General features: G+C 37.3%; 2 protein-coding genes across 3 annotated transcripts in view; both read left to right on the top strand.

Annotated features, from left to right (window-relative positions):
* LOC144889631 (uncharacterized) overlaps positions 1 to 17,430 on the top strand; it is a 756,734-nt gene that overhangs the window by 299,104 nt on the left and 440,200 nt on the right. The gene's annotated exons all lie outside the window — the stretch shown is intronic.
* The window catches only part of LOC144889632 (uncharacterized), an 84,700-nt gene that overhangs the window by 47,875 nt on the left and 19,395 nt on the right, over positions 1 to 17,430 (top strand). The window contains exon 2 of the mRNA XM_078770623.1: positions 2,582 to 2,681. Coding sequence (XP_078626749.1) covers positions 2,594 to 2,681 — 88 coding nt within the window. The 5' untranslated portion in view covers positions 2,582 to 2,593. The remainder of the gene's footprint in view (positions 1 to 2,581; positions 2,682 to 17,430) is intronic.

Genomic DNA, 17,430 nt, shown 5'->3' with positions numbered 1-17,430 from the left:
TTGGTTTGCATTGAGCAGGCCCGTGAGTGTAGGCCTCAATTGGGCTAGAATGCCATGTGCTCCACCCAGTCAAGTCTAGAAGGCCCAATGGAGGAGCTGCAGGGGAGTGGCCGGTAAGCGGCGAGCAGCCAATCGGAGCTCAAGGGGAGTGGCTCAACGGCAGTGAGGGGAGGGGCTTGGAACATTCGGGTAAGGCTGGGGAGGGGCAATATAAGACCCTGCCCCGAGCCCCCCGCATCAGTCGCCCAGCCCCTCAGTCTACGAGTGCAGCAGTGACCAAGTCCCAGTGAGAAAGAGACATTGTAGTCATGAGTGAAGGCAATCGGGTGCTTGTTATAGCCTCTGTGCACAAACTATCCCTGTGCCCTTCGCTCTGCGGCTGTGAATAACGCGCTTGTGAAGACTATCCATTCTGGGGCCACAGATGCACGATCTCCCTGCCTGCGCTCCCAGCACACGTGCCTTGAACATCCGAGGGCCACGCCCGGCGAACTGCCCGGAGTGAACGGTGCCAAGGCGCGTTTGAAGCGTGAACTTGTCCTTCCTCCTTTTCCCTGTGTGAGTGAGTGTGCCCTTGTCTGGGAATAAGTTATGCCTTATTAAGCATCTGCTCTGTGTCCCTTCTCTTTATCCTGATCACTGTACATTGTAAATAAACCTGTATTCTTTCTTCCATTTGACTGTTCCTATCATTTCCATCTATTGGCCTAGCACTGTACGAATAAAACCGCTCAAATTGGGTTCAATAAAGGTAACGGCACGAGTCACGTGATACGCAAACCGCTCGGGCGTATTCGGTTAGCGTGGCTTGTGCGAGGTCCACTCCCCGTTCTCGTGGTGGCATGGGTACCGAAGGTACATGTGGACTCGACCCGATACCCTTCCGCATGCTCGCTACGGGAGTGGCGACTCGGCCTCGTGGACTCGAAGGCCCGTGGGGGAAAAGGGAATAATCCCCCTCTGTACGTCGACGGGCTTAGAGATCCACAACAAATTGGTGTCAGGAGTGGGTAACAGTGGCAACAGTATTTTAAACCAATTTCAATGGTTGATCGAAGATGGGGCAGCAGGTAGAATCATACTAACATAATCATAAGACGTTAAACTACTACTACTACTACTACTACTACTTGTTTATACATAATCTTGATCATACAATCACAAACAAAACACCAAAAAGAAACCAGAGCAACAAAGAACAAAGTTACTTTGTCAGATTTGCCCAAACAGCTCTATCAGCTGCGGCAGATTTCAGTTTGTCCGTATTCAGCCCAGTGTCGCTGCAGACAATATTGAACAACGTAGGGTTCAGCCGACCAACTCTCCTTTCTGATGGCTTCCAAATTCGGACCCTATTTGCTGGTTCTTCTTCGTGCCGCAGGACATGACCCATCAATCTCAAACGTCTCTTCCTCACAACATCAGAAATTTTTGGCGAATTACCACATAGTTCAATGTTTGTGACCTGGTCTTGCCAACAGATGTTCAGTGTTTTACAGAGGAGCTTGGTGTAGTTGCCATCGATTTTATGTGTCATGCTACTAGTCCGCGTCCACGACTCACACCCATACAGTAAGATTGATTCAACTGTAGCTTTGCATACCTGGATTTTGGTGCTTCGGTGCAGCAGGGCACGCCAGACTTTATCAAGCTTGTTTGCTTGGTGGACCTAATCAAACCTGGACCCAATTTGACCCACCGTAGACCCCCTTATTCTTTGATTTTCTTAGTGCCGTGAACAAACTTTGGTTCATCATGGGTGATGAAGGTTGTGGTCAAGTTCAATCAAAATAGTGTATGTAGTTTTAGAAGAAAAAGCAAATTCCTATTTTGGGGGTCAAACCTGGATCCACTTTGACCCCCGGTAGACCGAGGACTGAATTTACACCCCTGAAGAAATTACACCCCTGAATTATTTAATGTGATGAACAAACTTTAGTCACAACATAAATATAATTTGTGCCAAGTTTGGACACAATCCCTTCAGCGGTTTTGGAGAAGAAGTTGCAATTGTTTATGGACTGACGTAAGGACGACGCTCCATCGCATAAGCTCCTCTGTACTTTAACCTAAACCCTCCATCGCATAAGCTTGAACCTGAACTTCCTAAAACCTGAATAAATACAGGTTTTATATGTATGTGTGTATTAAACAAGAGGATCAACTCTGACCCTGAACGCGACATGATGCTGTTGTCGTATGCATAAATTAAGCCAACACATCACCTTCAAACTAGGATAGCATCCATGTGCTACTCAGGTCTTTGAAACAGAGATTTTTGGTCACAAATACATGGAATTAGAGTGGCCGATCCAGCTTACGCCCTTATTTTGGGCTCATCAGGATAACGTACTGGCAAATAATTTATTTGTACCATGCATCACAGCTCAAAGGTGAGTGTGGCTGTATCTTATGTACATTGTCAGTGTAAATGTGGTGATCAAGCTGGATACATTTACTGTTTAGCTTGATATGTGATGAAATTGAATGAGATAGCAACTCACAAAACATTCCAAACTGAGTAAAGAAAATAACTTGTATAACCTTTCTGTGATTAACATAAGCATTGTATCCCTGGCAGGTCATCGGTGAAATGGAGAGCTTCTTGGAATGGCTCAAGCCCCAAGGCCTGAGAGCAGAAACAGCCCAATTTCAGGATGATGGATTAACACCCAAGTCTGGTACGTGGTGTATTTTTGAAACTGGCAATGGTACCCACCCTATGGGCGGGGCTTCAATTCGGAAGCCCAAATGAAAAGGCAAAATATCAGAAATTGAAGGCTTTTTAAATTTTAAATGATTCATATAAATATCCGTTGAATCATATCACATGCAAATCATCAAAATCTAAACAGTACATGGCGCCCATTTTGAAAAAAGACTGAATTCTGCAAAACGGAAGCGGCCACCACACGTCTTTCTCAGTCGCACGTTTATGTGTGAAGAGTGCGCGCCGAATCTAACACAGAACCGGTCGCTACACCTGCTTCTCAGTCGCTTTGCACACGCTGCAGTGTTACTTCGGAGTCGCACGTTTATAGACAAAGAGTTCGTCAGGAGTCGATCTACTCTCTCCTGGTACGTAGAATTTCAACAAAAGCCACATCACTGTTCATATCGGTAAATATTATTCCATCGTGTTGGGAAAAACTGGAAAATTGAAAAAATTGGAAAAATTGGAAAAACAATATAGCCTATTTTACTCCAGGGGGTCCCAGGATTACCCACCCAATATATCGTTGTGATCGGTTTAGCCATTTTTGCGGTGCCTTCGATTGGACAGGCAGACAGGCAGACAGGCAGACGGACAGACAGACATTTAGTGAATTATAGTAAGATACAACATTAGATGTCAAGAAGTAACCTTTATTTTCTGTTATATTATTTTTATTTTTAATTCTGCCACAAAAGGTTTGTTCCTGGCATTTAAAAAAATCGTGGTCAAAGGTGGTTTGCCTCCCCCCCCCCCCCCACCCCCAAAATAGGTATTTGCATCTCTTCTCAGAACCTACACACGTAATTTCGATGAAACTTCACCACAACCTTTATCATCCGTGATGTACCAATGTTTGTTCAAGGCATTGGAAAAATTGCGATCTGAGAAGGTATGCATGGTGGGAGGTTGAGGGGTTGCCCCCCAAAGTAGGTGGTTTTTTTTTTGTTTGTTGGTTTGTTTGAACTTTTATGATTATGTTAGTATGATTCTACATGTTGCCCTGTCTTCTAGCAACCATTGAAATTGGTTGAAAATACCTTAGTTAGTTGTAAAATACCTTAGTCAGTGCAGTATACCGTTTATTCTATCAGGTGACCGCCAGGGGTATTGACCCTATGTTTTTCACCCCTCCCTGTTTGTCTGTGAGGAGGATATCTCAAAACATTATGGATGGATTCTGACGGAACGTGGTTGACATGTTGCGCGTGTGACGAGGACGTATTGTTAGATTGTGGTGAAGATCCTGATGTGGATCCTGTAATTGGCCCTTCCGCCAGACAGCCGGAGGTGTGTGTGTGTGTGTGTGTGTGTGTGTGTGTGTGTGTGTGTGTGTGTGTGTGTGTGTGTGTGTGTGTGTTCATATTGTGATCGATCATATTGTTTTGTTTTGTGTCATATCATATTGTGTCATATCGAAGAGGGTTTTGTTCGCATGTTTTGTCTCAACAAAGATGATCTGATGGCACAGTGTAACTGACAGACAAACAGAGGCGAACTCCAAGCCCTAGAATTTAATCAGATTATCCCCAGATGTTCCAAAGGATACCAGTGTCCACTTCCCCCAAACTGACAGTCTCATACACAGTTCGGATTAGCAAGCTCAATCACAAAACGAAATGCAAAAAATCATTTGTCACTAAAGGGCTAATTCTGCCAACCTCATGCAAGATAAACCAGCACCCCACACATACAACATACAGACATGCCCCGAGCACAATACCGAGGACACTCCCATGAACACATTTCTTGCTCGTGCACGATAGAATCCACACAGAGCATACCTCCCACAGGCGGAATTATTTATGTTCTGCATCCCACTTTCAGACACCATGCATGTGTGCCTATAACAGCAATGGTACCCTGCAACGCAGGTTGCCAGGCAACGCAAAGTTGCTTCATGATAGGAATAGGAAGAGTGGGAATAAAATGGAGGGTGGGAGGAAGGGGAGGGGTTCTGGAGAGCTATAGGTCATTGTGGGAATTCTATGTGTCATGTAATTATTTACTCAAATGCGAAGGCAAACGGGAATGCAAAATCTCAAAACCCAGGGAATTACTAATATTATCATCTTATTCACCATGGGATTATATCCGATTTTTCTTTGAAAGTTGTAAACCCACCTTTTAGCTCCTGCTCGGTTAATGTCATCAATCAAGTCTAAGACTTCACCTTACTGTTTCGCGTGTCAAATTACCCCATTTCTGATTTACCTGGAATAACCCCTCTGTGTTTGTCAAACTCTGACAGGTATTCTCAATAACGTCAACTGTTAGTCATTACGCATCTCATTGTGTTGTTTTCATTTACCAAAGCTTTTCCATCTGCATGAAAAGACGTTTAAATCCTAAAAAAATAATTACAACACGAATGATAAGAAAACTCAATTTTACGAACCAAAGTATGAAGTAGAACAACATTGAGGAATACGTCTCAAATTCAAACAATGGTTCTACCATTAATAACACCTCTGACCGCAACCTCATGTAAAATTAGTTCCCACAGGCATGGGACCAATGTATCTCAACATCAAACATGCTTCGAACCACACACCCTGCACCTGTACACTCAGATGAGCAAAGAGTGTGTGCTGTTAAACAAAATATACCAACAGCCGAAAAACAAAACAAGAAGTCTACCTCCCCAACCACTTCACCTCGCTGCACGAGCGGATGCTCCATCATGCTCCATCATGCTCCATCATGCGGCATTGGTACAAGTCATTTTATGATTTTGACATTCCAAGCAAATCCTCGTTTTAAATATAAAAATACACGTTTTAAATCCTCACTGAAACTTCACACCCATGCAAGCAGAACCCGAACCCCTCAAATTCAGACCTCTTTTATCCCGAAGATGTTTTGGTGTCCATTGAAATAATTACAAGCTTTGATCCTCTCGAGCTGAGGAAACCAGCCAACTTTGAGCTTGGACAGCAAATGCCATACATTTTCTTCCAAATTGAGGGCAAATTTTAACAATGGCTCTCAATTCATATATTGTCAACATTCATCTGGGTCACCCTTTAATTTAATTTCAGCCAGCTGTGGCCTCATGCGATTGGCCACTTCATTGGCTGAAGGTGGCTGGGCCCGAACCATACTCAAAAGAGGTGAGGTGGGCAATCGTTATCCTCATTATCATAACACAGCTGTTCTCAAACACACAGGTTCTACCAGTATTAATTATTTTTTTTTAACACATAACTGTCATCTCATATCGTTCCAGTATTTTATTTTTATTTTCAAATATTTTTTCAACTTTTATTTTCAATTTTCAACTGATTCAACTGTCTGTCCCAATCTCTGGCATGAGTACAACCTTTCGGCTGCGGACAACCCGCGTCCCTTTGATGTCATTCTTCAGAATGTTTTCATTCCTCCTGCACGTTAGTTCAGTTGAGCCTTCACAGCCTCTGGGCTGAGCTTGTCTCAAACCATGTCTGTCTGAATGCTAATCGACAAACAGCGAGCACACAAACAACCGTGTCTTCCCAAAACTAATGTTCTTCATTACAAGTTCAAAAATCGCTTTTCATTCTGATTCGTTTTCAATGCGAAATCTTCGTTTGATAAAATTACATCTCTGTAAACTTTTGAATAAAATTGTCCTCGTAACATTTTTACTGGTTTCTCAAATGAAAGTAACAGAATTTTGGACTCTCAGTTATTTTCGTCTTTCCTGACATGAGTCATCTATGAGTCCTCTCGGTACGTTGTTACTTCAAGCAACACATCTTATCCACTCCACTCACACCTTGTGAGGAGTCAACAACTTGATTGTCTGATCAGGACAATATCTCAATCAATGAGAACCACCGCAACAGCACCGTGGTAAATAAACTCATACACCAGCTTAAAACCACACAAAATCTAATGTTCAACACATACTCAAACTTTACACTTGTGTCCACCACACACAATGCTATCAGGAAGTTTAAGGCCCGTAGCACTGTAGCCAACCTCCCTGGATGTGGCCGCAAGAGAAAACTTGATCGAAGATTGCAGCGAAGTATTGTTCGATTGGTGGAGAATCAACTGCCAAATCAACTGCACCTCAATCAACTGCCAAAGAGATTCAAGCTGACCTTCAGACACAAGGAACGACTGTTTCAACTCCCACAACCCTTTACCAACTTGATGAAAGGGGGTTCTATGATAGGACCCCACTGCTGTGAGAGAGACACAAGAAAGCCCACCCTGGAATTTGCCAAAACACACCTGAACAGGCCAAAATCCTTCTGGGAGAATGTCCTGTGGACAGATGAGACCAAATAAAAGCTTTTTCGTGAAGCACACCATCTCTATGTTTACAGAAAACAAAATGAAAAAAGCCATCAAAGAAAAGAACACCTCCCCAACAGTCAAACATGGAGGAGGTTCTGGCACTGGGTGCCTTGAATGTGTGCATGTCATCATGAAATGAGAAGATTACCAAGTCATTTTGGAGCACAATGTTCAACCCAGTGTAAGAAGGCTGGGTCTTTGTTGAAGGCCATGGGTCTTGCAGCAGGACAATGACCCCAAATACACTTCAGAAATCACCCAGGAATGGTTCAAGACAAAACACTGGACTGTTCCAAAGTGGTCAGCAATGAGTCCAGATCTAAATACCATTGAACACCTGTGGGGAGATCTGAAAACAGCAGTTGGGAGAAGGCACCCCTCAAATCTGGGAGAACTGGAGCAGATTGCACAACAAGAGTGGGCCGAACTGCCAGGAGAGAGGTGTATGAAGCTCATCTATTTGCTTCATATTTTGACTACAGTTATTTTGTCCAAAGGCCGTGCTACCAATTATGTCTTGGGTGTCAATAATTTTGTCTTTCATTTCTTTTCATTTTCTGATCTAAAAGGATATATTAACTTCTGAATGAAAAACAATGGTTATTTAATATTAGCAGTGAAGTAAAGAATTGTGGAGACCAAATACTTTTATCAATTTCAACTTGAGAAAATTGTGAGTTATTTGAAAAAAGTGCAAAGGTGCCAATATTTTTGGCCACAACTGCATGGGTTCTCTCACATAGTTCACTCGCACAACACAGATCCTCCCGGTGGCAGTGAATTTAACTTTGCCATGTCACATGACAGTAGTAGGAAAATGTTGTTCCTGGACCACCACTATTTCTCCATTCACTTACATGTAAATTTTCATCTCCCCCTCACTTTTCTTCATTTCCCCTTCACACGTCTATTCCTGCCACCTTGGCTTTATGGACCTTTTACTCTTACTATCAATGATCATTGTTGTCTAGTAGACCACTCAAACAACGATGCTACAAATCTTTGTTTATGCATAGGAAATAATTTAATTCTCTTACCACTCCCATCACCATCTAATAAACTAACAAAGAAGATGTTTGAGTTTGGGTCTTTATCAAAATATTTTAACTGAGCTAAGATAAAATGATAAACCTCCCTCAATGTTCTTGTTTGAGCACCTCCAGTGCCACACACCATTTTTAAATTAAAGTATATATTTTCCTGATAACCATCAAAGTTTTCTGTCCACTCAAAAATATTTCCATCTTTTTCACCCAACTCACCGTTATTTAAATTAATTCTCTTATTTGTTTTGTGAACTTTTTTACCAGTTGCCTTTTCAATAAGACTTATTTGATATTTTTCTTATTTATCTTATTTATTTATCTTATTTTTCACATTCGTTATGTTGACCATTTATATACCAAGGTTGATTACACCTCCACTCTTTAGTCTGGTTAATACTTGGTTCTATCATTTATATAATAGTAAAAAAGGTGACGGTAGCCCGTTAAAATCCCGAACCCCCCTTTTTAACTTATCACTTATATATATTTTAACACTTATAACCATAAGGGAGACTATCAATCCATTTTCTAAAATAAACCTCTTATCAAAAGCCCCCAATGCTTTCTTATTCACCTCTTCTGAATATAATTGATGTTTATAACTTCTTATTGAATTAATCTTTCTAAACTCTTCTTTCTTTGTTGTTAAACAATTATAATCATTTTCAAAGTTTATTGTTTCTTTAATAACATTTTTCTTTACACCTTTTAACTTCTTATCAGTCTTTCAACGTTATTCACAATGTATTTATAAGCATAGGCCTTTGACCTCAATCCCACAAATTCATTCATAACATTTCCTCCTAATTCATCCTTGAACTTTCCAATCACCTTTTTATTTTTAGAAGAGAACAACACTCTGGACTATAATTACTAGTGTCATAGATATTAATGTCCACTTTCATGTCTGAATAAACATCATCAGTATTAATTTTCAAAACAAAACTATCTGTATCCATATAAAGTAGATTAACATCATTTTGATATTACTTCCTTAAGTTATTGTAAAAGTAATCATACATTAATGACTTTGATAAATCAAAAATTGATGTTCCAATATAAATATGTTTGTCCATTTCAATACTCTTTAACCAAATGGATCACACAAAAGTTCTCAGTAAAGACCTCAGCTCGAGTAAAACTCAGTCTATTAATTAATTTTGATGCTTGTTCCCCAGATGTTGCTGGTCTGATATTTTGTCTTTTCCTCACATTCTCCTTAGTCTTACCAAAGACCGCATTATTAATCAATTTATAAAAGTCTTTCTCAAAATCTGTTTTTGACTCTGTTCTTCTTTGTGTATTAAAATCAATGTACTATATCCAACGACTTTGATTGAACTTTAGAACCCTATGGATCTTCTCTACTCTTAGACCTTTTGATAAATATTGTCGCAAATTTATTTGGTGTAGAACATAATCTTTCTTGTTATATCATGTAGTAAGTAATTTTCTGTTGATTCACCTTTTATATCAAACGATTGTTGATAATCACTCAACCATTCTTTCTTTGGACTTTCTTTCTCACAAGCCAATGGAAGATCTTTATGTTAATTATGAAGTTCTTCGGGATATTTAAAATCGACCTCAAAATAATAACTGACCTTTGAATCATCCAATTCTTTTTGTGTAGAGACACATACATCTTGTAAAACCTTTTTGTAGTCTTTTTCCTTTACCCATCTAAGTTTTCCATAAGGAAGAGCCTGAGACATTGCCCAGCCATACAGGTTGTTCGCATCATAGTACATCAAGTAAGAACTCTCTTTCATTGAATCATAATTCGGAAGATATTTGTTATTTGCCTTTGCGTATCTGCTTGAGCATACTTGTGAAATTCCAAATCTTTTTGCCTTTTCAATCATCAAAAGCATATCGACATCGGTTATCAAATCCAAACTTGTTTTGTCATTTTCAACATCGCACTCCAAGCCAATCCAGGCGCTGTGTAATAGTGAACAGGATCCAAATCATATCCAGCTTGACAAACAGATCTAAAAGCCTCAAACACATCAGACAATAAAAGCACATCAGTTTTGAGATACAAATCATGATACTCACCAAGATTCTTGATGTTCTATTTTTCCCAAACATTTTGTGCGTGTGTATAATCTTTATCAGATATACAGTATGACTGTTGTTTAATTTGTTATAGAAATTTTCTTTTGAAGGAAGTTGTGTTTCATTGAATCTCTCAAATGAGTCCATATAGTCATAAGGGTAAATTCCCTTTTGTGTTAGTAAATCTTTGTCTGAAAAATACTCCGAAAGACAAGGGAACTCTTTTGGATTTTGAACCAAGTTAGCCAATGTACTTGCCATGAATTTAAATGTATTCAAAAATCTGATATGAGTTATAAAAGATGTATGAATTGTTTTTGTGAATGAAATGTATTTCTGATCTGTGTTCGGAATTGCTGAAATGTCTCCAGATGTCTTTGAAAGTTCATTTATAAATAGATGTGTATCATAATGAGCATTGTTATGAAGAAAGACAGGAATGAAAGAGGGGAGTTTATAATTAATATTACAACTTTGATGAGCCAGACCTCTATATTTAAAAGTGAGATGACAATGATCTCTAACCTTTAGACCTTCACCAATTTTCTCCTCTCAAATATGACAGACATTGTTTTTTTCTAAATTCCCTTTTCTCTTCACTCGTCAAGGACAGTGGTTTATTGGTTTCCTCATTATCTTGGTTAATCGAACAGTCTTTTTCTAGTCGTTTCACAAACTCCTCTGGGGCATTTGAGCCTCTATACTCCTCTACCTTGTTATATTCATTACCAATGGATGATTTGATATAATAACAAAAACCACAAGGAGTATGTTTTTGATATTTATTTGTATATGATTGTTTTGGATCTGGAGAAGCAGCATCTATTTTTTCTCGAATACTTTCAAAATCAGCATATATAACAAATGGATGTTTGATCGTTTTCTTTTCATCTTTGAATGTGATCTTTGAGCCTTGTTTAGGCATATTGATTACCGTTGATTTATGATCACCATAATAATTTGAATGTTTATCTAATCTTTTTTGTGTATGGAAGAATTTAAGACAACGCATACAAATATATATTTTATTTGTTCTTTTACATACTTGTGGTTTTATTAATTTGGTAATATCTTTGATGTATGTATAATGTGAATTTTCATCCGAATTAAAATATAGAAGATTCATATGAGTTTGATCTTTCTTTACAATTTTCAGAAAGTTTTAAAACCAGAACGTTTGTTTCTGTTAGACCATAAACATTAACTGATAAAATATTCATCTTTTCAAATTTAGGAATATCATTTAATGTAATTGGAAAATTTAGATCTTTTGTATTCAACGTATTCTCATATTTTTTATAATGAGATACTCTTTCAACATGACTATCTTGTGGATGTAGATGTGCTAGATTAGACCAGAGAAAACATTTATTGTCTTTATTTTTGATATTGATAACTGCTTTTCTATTTTTGATAACACTAGGTAAATCAATGTAAGAAGAAGTTTTTAGAGGATCTGATTTAAGAATATGAATGTCAATGAAAATAATTTTTCCTATATTGAATCCAGTTGTTAGGATTGAATTATCCACATCTTGCTCTTGTTTAATAAGTTCATCATAGACTCCCGTTGTTTTAAAATCTTGATATGATGATATAAAGTATGGCTCAGTTCTCATGTATGGTGTATCTATAACTCCTCCATCTTTTGACATTTCTAATTTTACTCCCATATAAAATGTAAGTGGTTTCATTTATTTTAGTGTTTTTTCAATCAACGTTTGAACAGCAGGTTTGACTATTTCTACAGCATGTACTATAGACTTTGGTTCGGGAGGTTTGAAGTTAAAGACTTATTTTAATATGTCTTTTGAAAGCGTCATCAGAGTTTTTAGTTGTGATAAAATTTGATAAATGTAGATTTGTTTTAAGATGTATTTCGAAGTCTTTCTTGAGGATATTTTTTATTACAGACAGAACAGTGTTTTGTTTCCTTCTGAATAGGAGCTAGTAGGTAAAGTAGATTAAATGTGTGTTTGTTAGTTTTAAGGTGTCTTTTGTATTGTTTATATTCTTGATCACAAACGTCGCAATAAACCATATTTATGTAGCAAAATTATACTTAAAGTAAAACACCTTTTTAGAGGCTTTTTTAAAGATGAAACTGTGCTTAAAGTAAAACACTTATAGAAGAAACTGTGCTTAGAAGAAAGTTCCTTTTTACAGGCTTTTTATAGATGAAACTATACTTATAGTCAGGTTCACTATGTTAACAAATATAATTTCGTTCAAAATTTTGGTAGATTAGCAAAACTATACATTTCTGGAATATTCAGAGCATGAGGAATCCAAAAATTAATGTTTGCATTTGCATAGACACCTTTGCAAAAATGACACTCAGGACAGTGATGAAGAGTCAGGTTCACTATGTTAACAAATATAATTTCGTTCAAAATTTTGGGAGATTTGCAAACCTGTACATTTTTGGAATCAGAGCATGGAGAATCCGAAAATCAATGTTGGCATTTGCACAGACACCTGCATGGCCGCCATTTTGGATTTTCAAAATGGCCGCCATAAAATACATATTTTGCGCTATCTCGGCTTCTAGTCAACCTAGAAACTTAATTAAATATGCTAATCCTATGTTTTCTGGGTTAAGGAATCCAATAAAGGCCTCAAAATAGTGCTCAGGATTATAGAAAAGCAACAAACAAAGGTAATTGAAAACCATTGTCTCTATATTTGTGATATAACTGTATTACATAATACATGATATTGCAAGTCCTTTGAAGTTATAGGTATGGGTTTATAAAGCAAGAAAGCAGCCTTGTTAGTATCAGATTGAACTATAAGTCCTATACACAGGATCTACTAGGTCTACACCATTCAGGAATATGCTTTTACAGATCTTCATCACTGTCCTGAGGGTCATTTTCGCATAGGTGTCTATGCAAATGCAAACATTAATTTTTGGATTCCTCATGCTCTGAGTATTCCAGAAATGTTTCGTTTTGCTAATCTACCAAAATTTTGAACGAAAAAACATAGTGAACCTGACTATTAAAGTAAAACAACTTTTTACAGGTATACTAAAAGTAAAGTGCTTTTTAATCACTAAACTCAACACTAAAATCAGCATCATCAATACCATCACAAAATTCAACAATAAAATCATCATCAATAAAGCTATCATCACAAAATTCAACAATAAGATCATCATCAAAAAAGCAACTCTCATATGAGTACACTGAATCACTATCACTCAATGAATCACTATCACCCAATGAAAGAGTAAAATCTTCTGAGTCTAATGAAATAGTAAAATCTTCTGGGTTCATTGAAATACTATCACTCAATGAATCACTATCATCACTATCATCCAAGTATATTGTAATAGTATTTCAATGGACTCGAAAGATTTTACTATCACTCAATGAATCACTAAAATCACTATCACTCAATGAATCACTAAAATCTTCGCTATTGTACTATTTAATTAGTAGAAAAAAACATTACCATCTATATCAATATGCTTTCTTTCATTAACGGATTCAGTCTCTACATTTTTCATTTCAAAAGTTATCTTAAAATAATCTCTAATTATCATAGAACGAAATGACATTTCACCAGAAATATTAACATCATTCATTTTACTTAGATCTACACACTTTGGATTATTAAAGAAAATACAAATTTCTCCACGTGTATTGTTGATGGTCTTATCATTTATTTTAAAAGCCCTACTCATATCGCATCCGATCACTTTTTCAAGCTTTGAATAAATTGCTGGGAGTAGAGGAGAAACCTTTGTTAGATATACTTTAATAGATGTCTTTCCAGGCATAGTTAGAGCTCTTCCTTTAAATGAAATAGAGGGGCTCATGTTATTTTCCATTATAGGTTTTATCCAATAATTTCCATATCCATCTTTGTTCAATTTAACATCTTTGACATATTTTTCTATATCTTTCACTGAAGTAGAGATTGATTGAAATTTGTCTTTTGTGCTTTGAAACATTGTATTTATTAACTAATAAACTTGCGTTTAGTTTAAGTAAAAATGTACTGTTTAAATATGATAAATTCTGAAGGAGATTTAGAATTTCCAGACTCTCCATATGATCATTTAGAAATCTGCCGCCGTTGTGATAGAATAGGGCTTAATAATGAGGGTTCATATAAACAATGTATTTTCTGTGATTAAATTTTAATTAACGATAATAAAAAATAGAAAAAAATATATAACTCTTATAAATTAGAAGCAAAAATGAATTACATTGCAAGATTAATAAGGCAGATGAATGTTCAGCATTATGAAGATGATACACCATTTCTTACAAGGGAAGAGACTGTTTGTATTGAGGAAATGTATAAGGGTTTAATGATATTTATTATTCAAAATAATTTTAATGGAAATGTTAATACAAGATACTATATAAATAAAATAATGAATTATTTTGAAATTAAACCTGAACTCAGGATAAAATATAGAGTTTCTAAAAAAGCTCAAAAAAAGTTAGATCTCCTTTTTTCAAAATATATAAATGAATGATTTTTTTACCCGTTTGGGAAAATAAGATAAAATTTAATAACCATAAAAATCTTCCAAATTCATTGACATGTCTAATAGTTGGTTCAAGCGGATGCGGAAAAACCTGTTTGCTTTTAAAGATTCTCCTTTGTCCTAATTTTTTAGATTATGATAATTTAATAATTTTTACGAAGTCAAGTTTTCAACCTGAGTATCAACTACTCTCACAGGGTTTTAATGCGGGTCTTAAAAAGGAAGACATTATCGGTTTATTTAAACTTCAAAACAAACTAAATGATTATAATATTGAAGATATAATACAATTATTTTGTGATACACAGAAATCAAAACCAAAACCCATAACTTGTATTCTCAGTGATAATACAGATGACATACCTTCCTCTCAAGATTTAGATAAATCAAAAAAGAATCTTGTTATCTTTGATGATTGTGTTAATGAGAGAAACCAAACAGTAATGGATAGCTACTATACAAGAGGGAGACATTCTTCTTGTAATTGTATTTATCTTAGTCAGTCATATTTTCAACTCCCTCGGCGCTCAATAAGAAACAATGCTAATAGTTTTATTTTATTTAAGTTAAATTCAATATATACAAATAATTTTTGGAGAGATAATTGTTCTACATTATGTAGTAAGAAGGAATTTGAAAATTATATGAAACACACGATTGGAAAATATAAATATATTGTTGTGAAACAAGATGAGACATTAAAGGATGTATTTTTATTTTAAAGATAATTACATATATAAATGACAACAATTATTATTAAACTTGTGGGTAAATCTGCTTCTGGAAAGAACTTTCATAAATCTAAACTCTTGAATAGTAAAAATGAAAAGATTGTAAGTTTTTTTTTAAAACACCCTATGATTCGTTTTGTAGGTACTACAACCAGAGCAATGCGAACAGGAGAAGTAGAAGGTGAAGATTATTACTACATTTCAATGGAGGAACATATGCGATTGAGGAATGAAGGTCAAATATTTGCGGAGGTCTCTCTTGGTTCAAGAACATATTCACATTGTAAGAGTGAGTTAAATAAAGTAAAATCTAACGGTCTTGGGATTTTAGAAACTAATCCTGAAGGAATGAGACAAATTATTAAACATTTACGTGGTGATGGAGTTAAGATTTTATCATTCGGTTTTGATATCGATGAGGAGACTCAAAGCAAACGTATGAAAAGCAGAGATACAAGTATTAGTGAAGAAGAAATAACAACTCGTATTAATACAAATAAAGAATTTAATGAATAAAGAATTTAATGAATAAAGAAAATAAAGAATAATTTGACGTCTCTTCAAAGCTGTCCATGCGCGCACGCTTTCTAAGTTAAGTAATCTTTCACAATTGTGTTTTTGTCGAAACTGTATCTTTCTTTCGGTGTATGTACCTATTGGTGTCTTTAATCGGATTCTCGGTGTTGGTTTTTTCATACCTGTGTACAGAATCTTTGGTTAGTTTGTGTCGCGTATTCTGAGGCCCAGTGTAGTACTTGTAGGCTACCGTGTCCGACCTTGGCTTGAGGCTTTATTTTTGTCTCGGCAGTTCTTCGATTGCACTGCAATTACTTTCGGTCTCTGTTTTTCCTGGACTTTTCTCCCCATACTTCCTTGTTTTAAAATCTCAACTCAAAAAAAAAAAAATCCTTCTCTGTTCTTATCCGTTTGTTCGTTCTCATTTGTTCGTTCGTTCTTCGACCACGTTGTTCGTGATCACGTTGTTAAAAAATGTTTAATCTGTCCCCTGAAGAACTGTATTCTGTCGTATACTATAACACCTTTTTCTTCTTCTTCTTCTATAAAAGGATGCTTTCGACTTGCTCACCAAATCTATTCATTCCAAAAAAAAATTCCATCTCTTGCAGTTCTTTTTTTCTACATTCCCGAAACTCTCCAGCACTCCACCCATCCTTCAGCGTCCTCAAACGGAGGGACAACCCTCCAGCATCAGGCTGGAGTTCCCCAAGGCAGTGTTCTGGGCCCTGTGCTTTTTCTGGTCTTCATCAATGATCTCTCTGACTCTTGAAAATCCTCTCTATCTCTTTGCTGATGACTCTACTCTCTGGCGCTCCATTCTTCATCCCTCAGATCGGCAGTCTGCAGCCTCCTCACTCTCTGCAGACCTGGACAAAATCAGACTGGGCAAACAAGTGGAACATGTCTTTCAATCCTGACAAATCTCACACTCTTATGATGTCTCTCTGAAAAGACCGACTGGACAACCCTCCCATCTACTTTCTGAATAATAACTCTCCAAGAAGTTCTGTCACTCAAGCTTTTGGATCTCACTATCTGCCATGATCTTTCCTGGGAAAACCACATTTCCAAGCTGGACTCCAAAGCCAGTCGCCGACTGGGCATCCTCCGTCGTACGAAGACCTTCCTTGACACACCTGAGCTCCTCACCACATACAAGGCTTTCATCCACAGCTCAATGGAGTACTGCTCTCCCCTCTGAGCTGGTGCTCCTGCCTCACCTGGCTCGTCTTCACGCTGTTGAAACCAAAGCATTCAGAATCATTGGAATCTCCCGCGATGACGCTATCTCCGAGGGCCTTTCACTTACTCACCGCAGGCAGGTTGGTGGTCTTTCCGTCTTCTAACGACTCCTCTCCGGCCTTGCTCCCCCAGCTCTCTCTGGGCTCTGTCCCCCAAATATTCCTACAGGTCGCACAAGATCTGCCTGCAACCCTCTTATGGTTAAACTGCCAAAATCAAGACTCTCTGCTCACCTTCACTCCTTCATTCCTCTTTTCTCCCACCTCTGGAACAAACTCCCTCACTATCTTCAATCCCACTCCTCCCTCCAGGTCTTTCAAACGG

The sequence above is a fragment of the Myxine glutinosa genome, chromosome 1, assembly GCF_964187855.1.
Source record: "Myxine glutinosa chromosome 1, kmMyxGlut1.1, whole genome shotgun sequence".
Classification (NCBI taxonomy): domain Eukaryota; kingdom Metazoa; phylum Chordata; class Myxini; order Myxiniformes; family Myxinidae; genus Myxine; species Myxine glutinosa.
Note: the sequence above shows the minus strand (reverse complement) of the source record. Positions and strands in the feature narration are given on the sequence as shown.